This window comes from Lissotriton helveticus, chromosome 9, assembly GCF_964261635.1.
Source record: "Lissotriton helveticus chromosome 9, aLisHel1.1, whole genome shotgun sequence".
Lineage (NCBI taxonomy): Eukaryota > Metazoa > Chordata > Amphibia > Caudata > Salamandridae > Lissotriton > Lissotriton helveticus.
Genome location: NC_136070.1, coordinates 257,922,714 through 257,943,006, shown reverse-complemented (window position 1 = coordinate 257,943,006; position 20,293 = coordinate 257,922,714). Strand labels below are relative to the sequence as shown.

The window sequence follows — 20,293 nt, the reverse complement described above, 5'->3', positions numbered from 1 at the left end:
CTTGTATTGTTAATGCCTGTAACTCGCTTACTCTTCTGAGTGAGGTAATGGCTATAAGGAATGCCACCTTCCATGTAAGGAATTGTATTTCGCACCTATGCATAGGTTCGAAGGGTGGCCCCATTAGTCTGGTGAGTACTACGTTGAGGTTCCAGACTGGGGAAGGTGGTAATCTTGGTGGAATGACTCTTTTAAGACCTTCCATGAATGCTTTTATCGCTGGTACTCTGAACAGTGATATGCGCTGCCTGTTTTGTAGGTATGCTGCTAGATGTACTCTGATAGATGTGTACGCTAGATTACATTGCTGTAAGTGTAACAAGTAGCAAATAATCTCCCTTGTTGATACGTCTAGAGGGTTGATATTGTTATTAGTGCAGTGTATAGCAAACCTCTTCCACTTAGCTGCATAGCATGCTCTGGTGGTTGGACGTCTCGCTTGTTTAATTATTTCCATGCAATTTGGGGGGAGATCTAAGTACCCAAATTCTAGGATTTCAGGAGCCAGATCGCTAAGTTCAATTGAGTTGGATCTGGGTGCATTATCTCTCCATGGTTCTGTGTAAGGTGCATGGGTAGAATTCGTAGCTTTTGATGTGGCACTTGTGAGAGTTGCAGGAGCGTGGTGAACCACGGCTGTCTTGCCCACGTGGGTGCTACTAGTATCATGGTCATTGAATGTTGTTGCAGTTTCCTGACCACTAATGGGATTAGTGGGAGAGGGGGAAAAGCGTATGCAAATTTGTTGGACCAATTTATCCATAACGCATTGCCCTGCGACAGGTGATGTGGGTACCTGGACGCGAAGCTTTGGCATTTTGCGTTCTGATGAGTGGCAAATAGGTCTATCTCTGGTTGTCCCCATCTTTGGAAGAATGGCTGCAGTATTTGTTGGTGCAGTTCCCATTCGTGTATTTGTTCCGACTGTCTGCTTAAGATGTCTGCTATCTGGTTTTGAACTCCTGGTAGGTGTTCGGCTAACAGATAGATGTTTTGAGGAATGGCCCATCTCCAAATCTCCTGTGCTAGTCTGGATAATTGGAGAGAGTGCGTCCCCCCCTGTTTTTGAATATAATACATTGCTGTCATGTTGTCTGTTCTGATCAGGACTGCTTTGTGGATAACATGTATCTGAAAGGCTTTCAATGCTAGAAACACTGCCAGTAGTTCTAGATAGTTGATGTGCAGTGTTTTTTCCTGCACACTCCACCTTCCTTGTACTGTGTATTTGTCCATATGTGCTCCCCATCCGGTGAGCGATGCGTCTGCTGTTATTGTCACCTGTGGAATTGGCTCTAGGAACGACCGCCCCTTGGTAATGTTTGTTCTGTTCCACCACTTCAGAGAGCGGTGTGTGCGGTCGTCTACCAACACCAGATCCGTAATCTGTCCTTGAGCCTGATTCCACTGTGTCGCTAAGCATTCTTGTAGCGGACGCATTTGTAGTTTTGCATATGGTATTAGCAGTATGCAGGATGACATCATGCCTAGTAGCTGCATGAACACTCTTGCTGTTAGTGAGTGTTGTGGCTGAAATCTCTGAATGATTGTAAGCATTGCTGGTAGCCCCCAGATATTGTTGAACTTTGTTTGGTTGTAGGTGTGACTTTGTGTAGTTCACCGTGAACCCTAGCTGGTGTAGTAGCTGAATTGTCTTTTGTGTGTGTTGCAGACACTCCTCTTGCGACCTGGCTTTTATTAGCCAGTCGTCCAAGTATGGGAAGACATGAATTTGTTGTCTTCTTAGGTGAGCTGCTACCACTGCCAGGCATTTTGTGAACACCCTTGGTGCCGTCGTGACACCAAATGGGAGGACTTTGAACTGATAATGTTGTCCTTCTACCACAAACCTGAGGTATTTCCTGTGGGCTTTGTGAATAGGGATATGAAAGTAAGCGTCTTTTAGATCCAGTGTAGAAAGAAAGTCCCCTTTCTTCAGTAAAGGAAGTACTTGTTGGAGCGTGACCATGTGGAAATGTTCCGAATTTATGTATGCGTTGAGAGGTCTTAGGTCCAGTATTGGCCTTAGAGACCCGTCCTTTTTGGGGATTAGGAAGTATAGGGAGTATACTCCTGTTCCCTGTTGGTGCTGTGGAACCTTCTCTATGGCATGCTTTTCTAGCAGTGATATTACTTCCTGTTTTAACAGTGTCAGGTGATCTTGTTTCATTGGACGCTGTTTGGGGGGGGATGTTTGGTGGGGTAGCTGTGAGTTCTAGGCAATAACCATGTTGGATAATTTGTCTTACCCACTTGTCTGATGTGATGTTTTCCCAGACAGGTAGGAACTGTGATAGGCGTCCCCCTACCGGTGTTATATGGTCTGGGGGAAGCTCTATGAAGTCACTGTTTTGGGGTTGGAGAGTTGCGGTTGTTGTAGTTTCCGCGACCTCTACCCTTGTTGTTGTTACCCCTGTATCCACCTCTAGAATTACCTCTGGGTGATGTAGGTGTAAAAGAGGTTTGCTGTTGGTTTGTACCTGTACTTTTGGATCCTCCTCTATAGGTGGATCTACGAAAGGAACCTCTTTGTGTCGGCTGCTGCAATGCTCCCATTGATTTAGCCGTTTCTGTATCTTTTCATTTTTTCTAGGGCCTCATCTGTCCCTGTGCCAAAAAGTGTTTTCCCATCAAAAGGTTGATTAAGTAACGAGGTTTGTACCTCTTGTTTGAATCCTGACACTCTGAGCCATGCATGTCTCCTTAGCATGATGCTTGTATTTGTCGACCTTGCCGCAGTTTCTGCCGCGTCTAGGGCGCACTTTATTGAAGTGTTAGTAATTAACTTCCCTTCTTGTATAAGTTGATCAGCTCTCTTTTGATGTTCTTTAGGGAGATGTTTGATGAGTGTTTCTAACTCATCATAATGCGCTCTGTCATACCTTGCAAGTAGTGCTTGCGTATTAGCTATGCGCCAACTGTTTGCCGCTTGAGATGCTACTCTTGCCAGAGGCATCTATTAGTTTAGACTCTTTGTCAGGAGGTGGCGCTTCTCCCGTAGATAAAGAGTTTGCTCTCTTGCGAGCGTTTGTGACCACTAGTGAGTCTAGAGGAATTTGTCCCTTAATGTATATTGGGTCTTTTGGAGCTGCCCTATATTTTTTATCAATTCTTGGGTTCAATACCCTAGCCCTCACTGGGTCTTTGAATATCTCTGATGTATGACTGAGAAGGCCTTTTAGCATTGGTAGTGTTCCTGATGTTCTTTGTGCAGTAGGTAGTGTCTCTAATAAGAAGTCCTGTACTAGAGGTTCTGTATGTAGGTCTACCTTATGAAATGTTGCTGCTCTAGTAATGAGTTGTGCAAACCCAGTATTGTCATCAGGAGGTGAAGGTTTTGAGGGATATGACTCAAGGTCGGTATCATTACCTGATCCCACATTATACTCCTCCCATGGGTCTGCCTCCTCTGGGATTGTGTCCTCATCATCCCCAGGGTGTCCCCCCTCCCCTGTGTCACTTTCTCCATCTGTTGTAGGTGTAGATGGAAGTGTGGGAGGAATATCTGGCCTATTGTGAGGAATAGGCGAAGATGGTGTGTGAGGTTTGGGAGAAGGGGGAGGAGTTGTATTCGTCCCCATTGTTCTCTTCTTTGGATGAGCCTTGTCGTCCAAATGTTCATGTTTCCTCTTTTTAGGTAGCTCTGTGACTACCTTGCCAGTCTTTGGGTCAATAAACAAAGTCTTTTGTTTAGGATCCGTTCCGTGTTCCTGTGTCGGTACCGCAGTTTTCGGTTCCGAAAGGTGTCTTTTCTTTGAAATGTCCATTTGTGTTTTCGGTGCCGAAGTTTTGTTCGGATCCGACTTCTTCGGTATCGAAGATGTCCCCGGTGTCGAGGGTGTTTTCGGCGCCGAAGCGTGCTTCGGTGTCGACATGGACTGCTTCGACTTCGAGCTTTCCTTGACCTGGTGCTTCGGTGTCGATGTGGTTGGTTTATCGGAACCGGAACCACTATGATGGGGGACCGAGTGTTTCGGTTTCTGTTTCGTTGCCGGGCTCGAAGGCGGGGCGTTGGAAACTTTTTTCGGTTGTCTGACCGGGCTCGAGGGCGGGGTCGACACCGTGCGGGGTCTGTTTTTCGGTAAAGGGACGTCGTCACTCACGGTTTGTTGGACGTCGATTTCCTCGACGTCGGACTCGTCCGCTTCTGACCCCGCCTCGTCGGCCTCTTCTTCCTCCTCTTCTGGTTGCTGGTCCTCGAACAGCTCCGGGATTGCTTGTGACTGCATTCTCGATACCTCGTGTCTTCGGGCTCGACGGTTTCTAATCGTCGACTTTGACGAGAACGCTGCACAGGCCTCACAGTCCCTGGATTCGTGTTCAGGGGACAAGCAGAGGTTGCACACTTCGTGTAGGTCCTTGTGTGGGAACTTAGCACCACACGTTGGACATTTTTTGAATGGAGTCCTTTCCATGGACCCCGGGCTGGACTACGTCGAGTTTCTCGTAGTCGTCGTCCTTCGAATCGCGTCGGTATGGAGTGAAGTCGCGTTCGCTAACGATACCGTCGATTTGGAAAGGAATACGCGCCGGTTATAACCTTCTTTGTTGAAGTCGGTCCGGAGCGCTTCGATCCTCATCCGAACCCGATGGCGGAAAAAAACAATCTAAGGATGGAGCCGATGCCCATGCGCACTAACACCGAGAGGAGGAGTCACCTATGACGACAAAGACTTCTCCAGAAGAAAAACAAAGTGCAATCATCCGAGCCCAACACCAGATGGCGATCTATTCATAAATGTACCATCTGCAGCCCATATGCCTCGAACTCTTCGTTTTTCCCCAATTCCATGCACTACAGATGCAAAGCTCCATTTTTACACAGTCCTCTTCAATGACATTGGCACCCCCACCACTCTCCCGTAGTTGCCAGAGTTTCCCCAAGTCTTCCTTCTGTGCTGTAAGTCCCGACCAGCTTTCGCTGTGCTACAGAACAAGTTTTAGAGACTGCACCGAGGTGCCACCCTGCAGCTCACAGAGGATCACCGTATGTCTCCCTCTTCTCTGCCTGTGCCAGCCGAGGTCCCCAAGTCAGATGCCCCCTCCATACCTTGGTAGTCAACCGGTCCCTGGCAACCTCCAACATCCCAACTTTTCAATGCTCTAGGGACCAGCAGATGCCTTTACACTCACTTAAGGGTGCAGAGGAGCTCACCATTGCCATGCTGATCCATTGCTGCCTTGGGACTTGCAGCACTGACTGATGCTGCAAAATGTTGTGCAGGAGCTATCCTGTAACTCTCCTCAAGGGCAGGTGGTAAATATTTAATTTGGGCTAAGATATCTGTGTATGGTTGGGTGAGGAAGGATTTACATTGTGACAGCCATCTTGCTGACCTAGTCTTATTTTTTTCAAAAGGAAACCACAAAAGAAACTAAAGCAAATGGGTCTACATAGATGAAAGCTTGAACAGTACATCAAAAAATTAGGCGTGGGTGGAGTGTCGCGAAGTGACAACAAAACTCCGCCAAGCTACGTGGAGTTCAGCGAGCGGCGGAGTGGGTAACCTTGTGCCATTCACACTGCTTTTTAGTGCCAGGTGTTTGTCCTGCTCTGTAAAATCATCACGAACTGCATCTCGCACAGTGCAAAAGGGTGTTCCTTCTTTCTGCTGCTCGAGTAGAAGTTCTACTTGAGCAGCAGCTTCCTCAACACGAACGGAAGGTTTCTCAATGCAAGCGGTAGCAACAATCCATGACCGCCCACGTTGAGAAATCTTGCAAGGAAGTGGTCTAGCATTGGATTATCCTCTCTCACTAACTTACCGTTGGCGAGCGTGGAAAAAAACTCTGCTCCGTGGAGCTTAGTTTTGCGGAGTTCCATAAACGGAGTGGAGGTCACCGCAGCAGGTTTACAAACAAATCAGTTTGTTAGTGATGAGCCCATTTGTGCTGGTTTAGTAATGTCTAAACAGCCAGAATGGTCTCATGAAAAACAAGGTTACGAAAAGCTACCAGATGCCTTCCAATAAAGCTACAAGGTCAGCCACCTTGAGATTAATCTATACATTAACGAAATATTAATCCCTTGATCCACTCCGTGTTTACCACCCGAGTGGATCAGTCGTTTACAGAGCATCTTTGGCTAATTTCCTCCTATGCTTATGTGTCTTTTACGATGCTGAAGATTTTATTCCAACACCTTTCTCTGGTGAGAGCGATTCATATCCTATTAATTGTTGAGGGCTAAATGTGACAAAAAGTTACATACTTTTAAATCTAGTTTCCCATCATGGTAATAGTCATTGTATTTTAACATGGTGGAATCAATGTGGGATAATTGTATTTGGATGCAAATCCTGCTGACCCATGAAAACAAACTGATCTTCAATTGCCACAACTGTGTATTATGGGCCAGGGAACGACTTTCTTTACAATTATTTGGCGTCGATTAGCCTTTTTTTTGGATTGAGTAGGTCATCTCTAAAACGTAAAAGCAAATATAATAAAAGTATATTGCTTCCAGATAAGGACAAAAAGAAGAAAAATATATATTTTTATTAGATAAGAAAAGTATCTTTGTGAAAATACTCTGAGGTACCTCATGTAGGCAGAGCTTTCCAGTGTTCAAGACTTCAAGAAGGATTCCCTTGATGGAGAACTGCAAGTGAGTTTTCCTTACTGGGTAACAATCATTAAAGTCATAAACCACCCTCACATTAATGACAAGATGAATATATCTCGAAACCAGCTTTGGCTCTTTTGTCTAAACAAACTGCTCTGAATTCTGCGACATGGATTCCAGGTCTTGCTGGATGCCACAGTGAAGAGGAAGATGAGCTAATTTACAAAATGATTAAAAATGCAAACGGCATTGATGGTATTGTCCGTGACTTACATTTGTCGATTCTGTTTTTATGCTGTTAATTAAGACAGAAATTGGAGGAACGCGCTTCTACAAAAGTGACATTGAAGATTCTGAAAACGTTTTTACACCTTTTTTTTATTTGTCCTATAGGAACTTCCAAAACCAAACCTAAGTAACCTGCGGAAAAAGTTCAGAGCCTGGCAGCTGTTCGGCATGCAGGAAAAGTCCACCCTGCCCACTCCACTGGAAGGAGCTGCAAGAGAGACCTACACGCAGTCCCAAAAAGCCACAGAGCCACAATTCTCATCCGAGGGCTGCACAAAACTGGACCATTGAACATGAAAGGCTTGCAGCAAAAGAGAATAATTTTAGCAGAGGCGCATCAACACGATCATATCTTAAACCGCAAAATTCTGAAGAGGGCTACTAAATAAAACTGAAGTACTACCCCTACCCCCCCTCCCCCCGAATGGAACTACATTCCCAGTGAATCTTCGTGTACCTCAATTCTTGTGCACCACATGCAGGCCACCTGGTTGCCACAGTATATCACCCATGGTGACCTGCAAAGTACCCTTGAGAAAACAAATCCTGAATTGGTACATATTATCAGTCCTGCTCCAAGTCAAGACCTATGTTGAAGTTGCCTCACATGAGATTAGTAAGTCCTGCAATGACAGTTTCCATAATGAAATTAATATAGTGATTCTTCTACAGTCTCAACACCAGTATTTATTAATGCATTATGTACTTTGTAAAAATGTAAATCTGTTCTAGTATTGTGTTTTGTGTTAACTCAATGAATATGACTCTCTCAGACAACATATTGACATGAACTTCTCTTTATTTTTGTGGGTGACATCTTGAAATGGCCTTTTTGTGTGTACTGTCAAAAGAGCCACTCCAAGGTGCAATTCTGTCTATGTACTGCTGTTAGCACACTTGATGCTTCGGAATGACTCATTCCAAAATAGCCCCCCCCCCTCCTTCCCCCTTTCTCTTGTTAAAACGCTCTGCCTGGAAGTGCCATTTTTAACTTATTTCGTGATTTGGTTTGTGGATTTGTTCTCATCTTGGGAAATGCACTTCAAGTAATCTGAGATACATACAAGAAAAATAAATAGACACTTCTGTCCATAATTTACGGTGCGTCCAGAATGTGCTTCAGCACACCAAGGCCATTCCTTAGTTTGGCTTTTATTTGTAAAGCTTAGTTTATCATGACTTTCAGTAGGACCCGAGTTTGTTCTCGTTTCGCTAAAGCAGAGATGCCATCTGTGCCTCGGTCACAGCTCATGGTCACCAGGATGATACAGTTCACTCATCAGCCGATAGATGTATGATGGAGCATTGCCTCCAATGTTGGAAATGAAGAGAGTTATGAGCTCTGGAGGAACATAGTCAAATACTGGGCACTGCACACTAATCTTGGACAAGATCTCACCTAAAGGAGAAAAGAAAAAAATGATTAGTAACAGTTAAAGCCAATTGGGGTCACCTATGCAAGAGTTATTGGCTTTGCCAATGTGTTTTTTTCGCCATGTTCTACACCTGTGTGATGTGTGACTGCTGTTCTGCACAGCTAAAAGTTAGTGGTGTGAGGAGAGTGGTGGAGAGGCCCTGAGTGGAACAGTGTTGAGTCGTGGAGTGGCATAGAGTCGTCAAATCAGAGTGGCATGGCCTGGAGCAGAGTTAAAAAAAAAAAAAAAAAAAAAAAAAAAAAAAAAAAGCAAAAAAACGATGGATTTGGGCCCAGATCTTTTGACTGGGGGAGTGTGTGACATTGATCCACATTCAGTCCATCACTTGTTGTTTTTGCAATTGCCGCCCTAAGTGCGCTGGGGATGCCCAGACGTGGGTCCCAGGCACTCCACACCACTTGGAGTCAAGCTAGCCGGGCTGAAGAGAGGTGTTACCTCGAAACCGGTCCGGTCCTCGGATGCTTGATTCTGTTCTGGGAAGGACATGGCTTTTGTAGTTCGGACTGGACTGTTCCCATGGGGCAACAGGGTCAGAGCTGATTTGCATATCGCCATTGTCTAACCCAGGGTGGTGTGGAGTGCAAAAAAACGATGGATTTGGGCCCAGATCTTTTGACTGGGGGAGTGTGTGACATTGATCCACATTCAGTCCATCACTTGTTGTTTTTGCTGGAGCAGAGTATAGCATACTGGCACAGAGTTGAAGTAGAGCGTCATGTCATGCACAGAATGGAGGAGAATATTGTACTGTGGAGTATACATGGCGTGGTAGCGCACTGCTACATTTGCACATACAGTTTTACTGATAAAACTATACAGAGCACAAACGATAATGTGCGGTAAGAGCATCACCGAGTGTACGGATCTGACATGCGCACTTCAGAGCTAGCAATCCCAGGGCTGAAGAGAGAGCTGAGGGATTGCAGCCGCAGGCCCCCAGCCTCAAAATGAGCACTGGGTTAGCCTGCTCCAACCACTCCTGGAGCTTGATTGGTTGGTTTCACTTTGCATAAGGGAGGAAGTCCTTCATTTCCGCCCTTAGTCACTGCCGAGGAGAGCGTCTGGTGAAGAGACAGACTGCGACCAGACCCTGCGTGCCAGCAAATGCAACATATATATATGGTGAGTTTTTTGGGTATCGGGTACCACCATATTTTGTGCCGGCCACTGCTGGTCCTGGCTTTCCTTAAAAATGTCTACCTTGGGAGGCACCACCATGGAGTATGTTGGACAAGCGATCATGGTGACACATTGAACCATGAATCCATATAATTGTTTACTTAAGATTGTTAACTTTATATTCTTTTGATTTTGATCTTTTAGGTTGGACTGTCAGTTTTTTAACTCTCATTGAACTAGGTACCTTCTTTTAGAGGAATATCTACATTGCACATCATGTGTGGGGTAGGGTTATATAACCTTTTCTTTTAGGTCCTGAACAAGACCCGCAGATCCTTTTTCGGCCAGGTGACATGAAACCTGTAGACCTAATGACAATCGCTGTTTCAGGTTACTGGGGTACATAACCTGCCTACAGTAGTCCTAACGTGTTTTTTTTTTTTAGCCCTGCCAAGAAAACCACCTTATTTAATTCTAATTTGGTCTTAGACAGTTTTAACCTCCTTCACTTGACTAAACACACTTACTCCACCCCCACTTATTCTAGAGCCATTACATACATACCTTCCATTGTACTGATTTAAAAAAATTATTCTTTTAACACACAAACAAAACATTAAGGAGGTCCATCATGAGCATCTGCATCCAACTACGCATCATTAGAGAGAACAGTATAGCATCCGTACAGTAGAACAACACTGTGAAACTCGTTCCCAGGCCATCGCCAACATGTCCAGCTCTCTCAATCAACGTCTCTTTATTCCAAGCCCTATTCCAAGGCTCGAAACAGTGTTCCATGCGTGGTCTCTCCCAACGTCCAAGAAACACCCCATCCCCCCCACCCCTGCTGCCCGTGCCATAAGCTAGGTAAAGTGTGTGAGTAATGTATTGCGTTGAAGTATAGTTTGTGTACTAATGGTCTCGCTCTTCCAATTAGAAATCACTTTCCATTGTACTGAAAACAAACAAAAAGATCTCCACTAAAGTGACCCTTCCTGGGACCTGTAGGGCATAGCAGTACTGGACCTACAAGGAGCATGCCGGATGATGAAGCATGACATCCCCAGGATGTGTGAGGGCACCTAGAAGTAATCCTTAGGATTCCCATTTTCCCATCTTCCCTTTCTTTGTTTCTCTTCTTTTCTCTCGGATAGGAACAGTACCCCCAAGATTTGTTGTATTAGCAAAATTAAAATAGTCATGTTTCTCCAGTGACAAGGCCCCAAAAGCTATTTTCAGTGGCAGGGCTGTAGCGGAATCCTAGAAAATGTCAAAGCACAGATAATAAAATGTAATCTGTAACTTTTGGCATGAAACTGCTACAGAAGTCATTGAAAGATCATTTGTAATATTTAGTAAAAACCCTAATAATAATCATCTTTATTCGGCACAAAAAATTGTAGCCATGATAGAAACAATTTAAAGAAGTCCCACACAAGTATATGCATCAACTACAAAAGTGCAGAGTGTATAAATATAGAGAACACAAAATCCATTATATTTATTTGTCCCAACTGTATTCCTCAATTCATCACACTCCTACCAGCCATAATTGCTAAAATCCTGGAGGACATCAATTTAACACAATTAGGGCTACACAGGTACTTCTGAAAACGAAATAACTGGTCGTACAAAGCATACCTAGCAGCCTAATAATGTGAAAAATTCAAGTACTCTTATGACCATCAATCACCTCGAGAGTTTCTCAGCCTTAAAGCTGATCTTAAGAAATTAGAAACACATAAGAGTGTATGAACATCAGGCGAGAGCTGTAAAAACAGTAAGGCAACACGAGCCTTCCTGAATCTAAGATTTTTTTTAAAGAGGAACACTCATCTAGGGTGTGAATAATATGGGCAGAGAAGAACAAAATGGAGTGTGTCCTGTGGAAACCTATTGTCACAGCCACAGGGACCTCTATGTTCGGCATGCACGAGAAAATCCGGGGGTGAAGCCAGTAAATGGTGGAATAAATCCATTCTGAAACAGGTAATTAAAAATCTATGATGTGCACTTTGTTAAAAGGGATAAATAGGGTTGCATTTCCTGTATTGATTTCACTAAAATGTGTTCGCTAACCATGAGTTTCCTGAGCTCTTTATCCTCTTGATGAGCCGAGGTACATTTAAAAAACAGGTCTATGATAATCGCCTTGTCTTGGGGTCTGACCGTATCATGACTGGTAAAAAGATCTGCTCATCCTAATACTGTCAGGGTACCCTTAACATATTTTGAGCCAAGGGATTTTTGCTGCATGCTCAAGAGAAAGGCAGTCCTGAATTACCCTTCTGTTAACACCTGCCTCCTTGTTGGTCCAGATCTTCACCCAACAAAGGAGGGGTTTAACAGCCACCATATCAGAAATTTACTTAGACCTCAATTCCTCGTACACAGGGGTACTACGAGGGACTTTGAAGATCCGTCTCAAGAAATTGTTGTCTGTGGTTTGTAAATTATTAGTCACCCTATACCCCAAACCTCACTACCATATACAATTTTAGACAAACAGAAGGAATTATAAAGTTTTAAAATGATCCCCCGGTGTAATAAATATTTAGTTATAGTTACCTTTTAAATGTCTGTACCTCCAGCAGGGTAATTAGCATAAGACTACTGACAGCTGGTTTGGCATAATGAGGTTTGAAAACTATTCCTAGAGCAGGACTAATGGCTTGGGTGTGGCAAGGTGTGTTCTTCTCCTTGCAGAAAAGTTCACTAAGGTGGACCTAAGAACGTCAATTAACTTAAGGGCCCACGTAATTTCAAAAGTAAATGTAAGGTGAGACCTGGAGATAATAAACCTTTGTCTTCTCTCAGTAGGAGGGGAACCACTCCCAGAACCGGTTTTGAGGGACCACACAGGAGGTAACTGTTTATTTACCTGATCCCACCTCTGGGTAGGCATACAAACTGTGCACAAGGGAGGAAGGATTTCTCAACCATGAATTTTAGAAGTGCACTGTGGGATTGTTTGCAGTAAGGCAAACAGGTACAAAAGTAGAAAGGATTGCCCCATAGAACTTTCACCCCATTGGTTAAGGGGGAGCCAGGGATCACCCTGCCCACTAGCTGGTGCCAACCATAAATGTGGCATCCCAGGATCCTTAGAATATTTTCTGGACATGCAGATGGTCAGATGACTGAACCTTGCCCACTGTAATCTGAAAGGAGGCCTGAATAACTAGACCAGTTACTTCTTGTACACAGGACAAATAAGTGGACTCCAAAGGTCAGTTGACCGACCTCCTGTGTGTCTACAAGTGCAGACTCTGGAAAACACACGGGTCCCTGACAGAAAGGATACTACCCTAACAGGGAAAACAACTTTTTGGGAAAATATTTTACACCGGGCACAGTGCTGGATAATGCTAAGTAAAGCAATTAAACCATAGACCAACAAACCAAAATATGCAGACGATACAACTGATATATAGAAAAATATATTTTCTCTTTATTTTACTTCTTTTTTTCATTCAAAGTATTTCAGAATAGGAAAACATTTATAAATACATCTATTACATGATAAGTTATTCTTTTCATAAAACATACATTCTAGATCCTCTTATACATCATTGAACCATAGATTATTGATTTGTATGATATAACCTGAAAAGATTATGTATCTCCAGTTGGTATAAACAGAACAATCAAAACCAATCTGCAAAGATCTGTCTGATCTCTGTCAAACAAGACACAACATGTATGCCGCTTCGGAAAACACTGGTTACAGTTGTTAACTACCTACAAGTGCAGACCATGCAAAATGCCTTTTTTTCGAAGTGAGAAGGACCAACTGGACATTGCTCGTCTGGAGTGAGTTTGCGCTGCGAAGTGCTGCCCCTGAAGTTCTGGAAGCCATAGAAGTGAACTCAGAGGAGTTGTGTTAGAATGGGACAGCTTATTTGGATGGTCTTTGACAAAGTTGATCTTGTTAAATCCTGCTCACTGTAGGTTGTGTTGTGCATGTCTAACAGGGTCTCACTACATGCTTTTGATCAGCAGCCTTTGTTGGATGGTTTATATGTTTGTCCTGGTGGCTGTGTGGTTCCCTTTGACCTTTCCGGCTTTTACAGCTATATTTCATTTGCCTTTGCTGGGTTGGTGATTTTATTTCCTATGGTTATAGACTGACTAAGATGCTATGACAGAAGGTTGCTGTCTTCAGCAAAGCACCCTTCAGTGTTCTTCTGTTCTGGTGATGGCACTTCCGATTTGGTGGCTTCTTTGCCCTTGCTCTTTCTGGTTTGGAAAGGTGGGGCCAAGAACATAACCATTCCTTAGCTTTCAGGGGTGGTTTTTGTTTCTACAAACCGGAGTAGCACTCTTGGGAACAGTAATAACAGTTGGTTCTCTGGTTTTGGGCACTTCTGTCTGAACACGTTCCTAGTATCTGCTGCAATTCTCTGTTTCGGCAGTTAGTTAGTGTTTGGGGAATTGGGAGGTATGTCCCCTAGGTTTAGGTCCACCCGGTTTAGATCTTGCTAATTTTGGGTTGCTGCCATTTTTTTTCCAAGTGCATTGTTGTGCTCATCAGGTTGGTCGCAGTGAAAGGCTTTTCTGGTGGATACTCTGTCTACTTTCAGATTCCTTACCAACCCACTTCCTTCCCCGCCGCGAGTGGACTATGGTGCAGACAATGCATTTAAGTTTAAGCGTTGCATTACTTTAACTTTGTCAAGTTTGTCTCTGCCTCTTAGGGCAGGGGAAGGAAGAGTTCTGATGTCAGAGCACCGCTTGGTGTCACATTTAGCTCAGTGAGATCGCATCCAGGAGGATCCGGAGTGAACTTGAAATTATGGGGTATCCACAAGAAAGATTTTTTTTTTTTTTAAAGTAGATCTTTATTGGCATTTAAATTATCGCGTAGACAGTACATCCACCAGAAGTCACAGGAAGAATATCCAGTCCCTCGCCTTCATCCCCCCACCCCCAAAGTAATTGAAAGAGAGCAGAACATCCTCCATACATCTGTATGTACTATCTGACAGGGGGTTAAGAAAGGGTGAACGTTCTACACCAATCACTTTACTTAAAATCACTTCAATGTTCAGTTTTTATGCATATCAACAATACATGAGTTCCACCTCAAGCAGTTCTTGCTGTACATGCGGAGTGTTTCTTCCCCACCCCCCTCCTGTACCTACCAATCAGTCTATGCAGTTCTATGCCAACATTCAACAATATAACTACCAGGTACTGCCTCCCCCTTTTTCCATGCCACGGTTTTGTGTCCACAGAGAAGTAAGTCCTACTTTAGTGTCCTGGTTATCTCCATGAGCCATTAGGAGTCTCCAGCATCAGAACTCACACAGGCTCTTCATTATCTGTAGCATCATTTCCCTCCACGTTTCCTTCCCTGCCCCAATTCACCAACATGGAGGACCCTGCCCAGAGGTCATCCTCCAGTTTTTCATCCCTCCGGATGAGTTTCATGCATGCCGCTTTCACAGTTGTCCACTCGCACACATCTATCACCCATGACTCTACCAACTGGGGCGTGGAGTGCTTCCAGGTTATAGCAATTTCCCTGGGGATCACCCAACCCGTTGCCTCTCCCAGTCATACCAGTACATTTGATCAATAAGAGTCTAGGGATGGGCATACCCACGTCATAAGGAGGGAGTCCGCCTCCATTCACCGACATTTGGGGCACAACCCAGCGCGTGTCGGGTAGAGTATACTCAATGTCCGTGGGGTAAGATACATTTGGTGTACAAAGTAATAATGAAGGAGTTTAAAACTAGCATTGGAGCTTATGCGCCAAACCCCCTCGTGGACCCTCAGACATTGATTCCAGAATGATTGTCACTGAAGGGAAGATACCTTTTCCTTCTCTGTCACTGGTATCACTCCACTTGTGGGATAAAAATCCTGTGACATCAAGCTTTTTATGTTTTTTTTTTCTGCTTGTCACCAAAACACTTGTAGTCTCTGGAAGCCCTTCACAGAATGTATGAAAACTGATTTATACCATAACTCCATTTTTCAGTTTGAGGGCTGATCTTTTGCATCAGGTTTTTTTCCCCGATTGATGGCGTGGCATAGGGGATCAAAATACAAAAGCTGCTAGGAGGGATATGGTTCCTCTTTCTGGTAGTTTCCTGCAGTCATGGAGCTTAAAAAGCTGTTTACCAACGATGATGCGCTATGGCATAATTTTATTTATAGCCACTGCAGTCGATGCTGAGAGGTGTAAGATACAGTTATAATCTAGAGGAGGCTTTGAGAAACGTTGCCATACTTCCTATTTTTTTTCACTGGAACTATATGGTCCATATTTACCATGAGTTTGCGCAGGATTGACACAAACGGGAGTATCAATTGACTTTATGACTCAAATGTGTTTTACCACTAAAACTGGTACTATGCCTGGGGTGCCCCAGCAGCAGAAAAGTGTAAAATTTCTTAGATTGTGAGGCACAGCCACATGAACTAAAATATCCCCTCCTGCCTATGAATAATCAAAACCTTATATCAAACAAAACCAAGCGCATGAAAGGACAAAGGCACACATCTTATTTAGATGACCCCAGTCCAGTTGTCTTCCGACAGGAATTTGTACTCGAGGGTGTACCGTGAATACAGTCCTACACTGCACATTGCTGGCTCACCGTTGCTCCACAGCTCAAGGCAGTCATGCCATGAAGCTTTTGTTTTTATTTTTTGCACAAGCTTCGCCGATGTCCTCATCAGCAGGCGACTCTTTGTAAATTTGCCTCTTCACAGTTTTCTACAGTTTAAAAAAAGTTATTTAATGGGTTGGTCTCAAAAACCTGATTTCTCTATTTTAACTCCCACAGTACCATTCTGGATAGGTATTGGAATTTGTACAGCGGCCTTACATCCATCTTAGTACATGCAAGATGTACATGCCACCTACTGTGTTGTCATTCCACCTCTCGCATTGAACTGTATGAAGCAGTTGTATCTTATCTACACAGCTGGTATTATACTAGCTTGACCCACTGGGTATTTTTCTGGTGGCTGCTGTGAGGACTGCACTCTTTACTATATGACTGTTAACACACATCACAATAATTTCATCAGAACATTAATCTGTTGTACAAGAAGTGCACAGGCTCTCATGAGTTACTGGGCCCTTCGGAATTATAAGTTTAACAAGTCCTGCACTGATGAGTGGTATTAGTCTGAAGATTTGACAACCTACAAGAAGGTGAAGGCGTGTGTGAAACACCAGGGAGACCATGCAGTAATCAGTAAATCTGATTCCTGCATTTTCTTCCCAAACAAATGTACCATCCCTGTCCTCTACTCCCACCACCAAAGGAATACTGGGAGCATGGTTCCAGTAATTCCGAGGAGGGAGGGGGGTGATATGCCGGGACTTCTAACAACCCACTAGGAATTTCACCTATCACGAAGACTTGCTAAAATGGCAGTGAGGAAAAAAAGCTTGAAACTAGTTACCTGGAACCTGAAATATGGCAACCGAGTTACTTGAAGCTTCTTATAGAGTTTATGGACATTCTCAAAGAGATGTTACATTCATCAGAGCCTATTATGCCCTACAGTAGAAATGTGCTAAAACCAACTGTGTTATAATACATGTTGTTCAGGCATCAGTCCAAATATCTCTTAAAGTAATAAACGTCAGGATTGGCTTACATATCTATAAGAGTTCATCTGGTGCTTATTGCCGCCTATTCAGAGAACAGTTAGCCTGGTGAATATTACTGCCTATTCAGAGAACAGTCAAGCCTGCTTCCACTTTTATGATACCCTTTCTAAAGGCTTTCATGGAAGGTATTAAGAGAATAGTGCAAAAAGCACGCCACAGTTTATGAGTTAAACATTGTTCTTAAGTGACTTATGGCTGCCAAACTTAGAAACCAATACACATGTGCTCATAAGAGCGAACATGGAAGTTGGTACTTTTTGGAGCTATAAGATAATTGCTCAAAATTAGTGAGTTACATGTGCTGTAAATCGAAGAACCATACTTCTGCATCGTATGATCCTCAATGATGGTCATAAACCTGCTGCATATATGGCCTCCCACAGTACTTTTCCTTATCTATATATTGCCCATGAATTTAAAACACAGGATGCCAGTGTCCCTATGTCCAAAAGGTTAACAACAACCTTTAGGGGCCTATCAGAGGTGAATTCTTTTCCTGCATGTAGTTTTTTACATTGAAAAATATGCATTTCAACACTGCTTTGCAGCATCTCAGTTTCACAAAGAATTGAAAGTTTCTAATTTGAAGTAAAAACAAATGAAGCCTTTCAGGCCTATGCTGAAAGCAGTGGAAAAAGCATCCAGTACCTTTAAGGTTCCAGGAGCTTCCCATGATACACTGTACTGGCAATTGTACACAACATCTTTAAAGTCCATCTACAGGGCAAAGTGGTTTCACCATCGTCTGACAATTTTTTTCACTCAGAATACCTTTTTACTTTGAGAAGTGCTCCTCCGTGGGAGGAAGAAGGCAACCTCTGGTGCACACAAAGTCAGTGCGGCTTGCCTACCGACTGCACAGTGTGTGAACAAATGTGAGATTTGCCAGAAAATGTCCAAATGGACTTCAAAAGACTAGGAAGGAATAAAAGAAATGAGAGCTGAATAGAAAAAAAAAGGCGACTTGAAGAAACATCCTATCACACACCTTCTGAGCACCTGAAAAGGACTCACCGAATGGTATATGCAAGAAGAAAAGGCATAGTGGTCGACATCACCATAACTCTCGATGTCACTTAAGATCGGCATCAACAATAACAACGATCAAAGCTTTGGCACCGTTATGTTCACCATCTAAGACCAGCTCGAAGTCTTCTCCGCTATGAAGAACACACCTCAAAGTCACATCAACTACAAAAGGCTGTGCCAATGCCAAAGAGCTCTTGTAGGATGACATCTGAGCAACCGTCAAAGAGACTTCTATCGACATTGAAGCAACATCTGAAAACCCTTCATCGCCAGCGAAGATGAAAAGGCACAATCAACCTACCAACATATTGTTCACTGTCAAAGAGATCCACACTCTAGTCGTCACTGTCTATGTGTAGGATGGCAACACATTTTAGTGAATCAATAGAATCTCTGCATTCACCCAGACTGGCCTGCCCTCTTTTTACCTCTTTTTCGAGGAATGTCACCCAGTGGTTTTTCAAACTATGCACTTCCACTAACTCCAAAGAAAAGGTGAACTGCAAGACTTCCTCTCACATCCCCACTGTTATCAATCTGGACCATCGTTCTTTTTTTTCCCTTTTCAAACATACTTTACTGCTTTTTCGTAATATAAGGATTGCAGGTCGATACAGACTAGATCATACAGTGCAACGTATCCAGAAAAGATGTATTTATTACATGGTCATTGATGTGACGAGTATAATACATGCATCACAATGCAATAATTGACATATAATACATGCCCATGATAGGCAATAAAATCAATAACCATTCACCCGCCCTGCCATCTAGATAGTCCGAACGGCAATTAGATCCTACTACTCTGGGGAAAAATGTTGTGTAACGAGGAGGGTGTTAAATACGCTCTGTGAAGTAGCATGAACTGAATAAACCTGAATTGTGTGTTGTAGGGTATCATACTAGGATATTCTAAAAGGAATCGACATTCTTTATAATGTAGTGGGTTGATCCAAGTCTGCCTCCTATCGATCCTGCAGTGGTGTTAGCACTACAAATAGCTGGCAGCGTAGACCTTTGTATAGCCACTTAATTAGGAGCCTGCCTGTGCCCATTTCATAGGTGGCTAGTACCAGTGCGTGAACTGTAAGCTCTGCACCCATTAGCGACCAGTGCTGGCGCACAAAACGCAGGATAATGGCATAAGTAAGAAACAGTGCCCCAGGGAGTTCATGTGAGTGTATGAAATCTCGGTGCGTGATCAACTATCCATTCTCGAAGAGGCCTCCCAAGGTGCTGGTTTAGTGGATGGGAGAGCACTCGCTGGGTGGGTAAGACAGCTGAAGGAACATTCGGTGCATGAGGAATGGTAGTGCGTGTAAGACAAACAGCAGTATTCCAATAAGAAATAGCATTGTGAAGGAGTAAAGGGATCGTGTTCAAAGGTGGTAATCTTCTCCCGGGTAGAATTAGGGTGTATAAGTTCCCAGTACGCAATTTAGAAAGGGTATATCCTGTTTCCTGCAAGTGTAACCCTGATGATAGCCACTCAGATCCTCACCCTTTATCATTAAAACCTATCATACCATTTGAGTATCCTTTACAAGAAGCCTTACTATCCATATTACCAACGAGAATGGTATCCAACATTACATGCATGTCTCCAATGGGAAGAAAGTGGGAGACTTCCATTTTCTGCAGTAAGTCCTCTATAATCTGCAAGGGGCGTAAACCAAACCCCTGAGAAAGATGCAGGACTCAAGAAAGATCTAGAAGTCCTTACTCAGATACAAGCCACCTGTAGCTTCTCCCCATCATGTTTCACCCGTTGATGATTTTACAACTTTTCATGACAATTTAGCAAGAGAAGCAATAAAACAAAACTGACTATACCATTAAAATTTCACAACTTACGGTCTCAGATATTTTAGAGACTCTGAAACCAGGGGCAGTTCCACAACAATTCTTCACAGGTTAGATAGATATCATAAACAAGAAATTCTTAACCCCGGCTATGGTGAAGGCAGCAACACCCCATCTATTTACAAAATACAGTACTTTTCAGCAGGATCTAGAATTTGAGAAATTATCCTGAACCAGATTCTATAATTTTGCCTTCAGTGAGGCAAATACATGCCTCGGCACCTGAAACCACCGCACCCAGAGGCAGAGAAAGCAAAAACTGGACATGACCAGAAGGAAAGTTTGAGGAACACCTGTAGTCCACTTGAAGAATGCAAGTGCTAAGGATCATCTAGGGACTTATCAAAGTAT

General features: G+C 43.5%; 2 protein-coding genes across 6 annotated transcripts in view; one reads left to right on the top strand and one right to left on the bottom strand.

Moving 5' to 3' along the window:
- The window catches only part of MLH3 (mutL homolog 3), a 347,318-nt gene extending 339,686 nt beyond the window's left edge, over positions 1-7,632 (top strand). For 3 of the 5 annotated variants that reach the window (XM_078659909.1, XM_078659908.1, XM_078659906.1), the window contains one exon: positions 6,959-7,287. In XM_078659909.1, the coding sequence (XP_078516035.1) occupies positions 6,959-7,144 (186 nt within the window). In that variant the 3' untranslated portion in view covers positions 7,145-7,287. Of the gene's footprint in view, positions 1-6,958 lie in introns of all 5 variants that reach the window. The other 2 variants (XM_078659911.1, XM_078659907.1) reach the window with 1 other exon arrangement.
- Positions 7,633-7,634: 2 nt separating this feature from the next.
- The window catches only part of EIF2B2 (eukaryotic translation initiation factor 2B subunit beta), a 57,900-nt gene continuing 45,241 nt past the window's right edge, over positions 7,635-20,293 (bottom strand). The window contains exon 8 of the mRNA XM_078659912.1: positions 7,635-8,252. Within this exon, the coding sequence (XP_078516038.1) occupies positions 8,095-8,252 (158 nt within the window). The 3' untranslated portion in view covers positions 7,635-8,094. The remainder of the gene's footprint in view (positions 8,253-20,293) is intronic.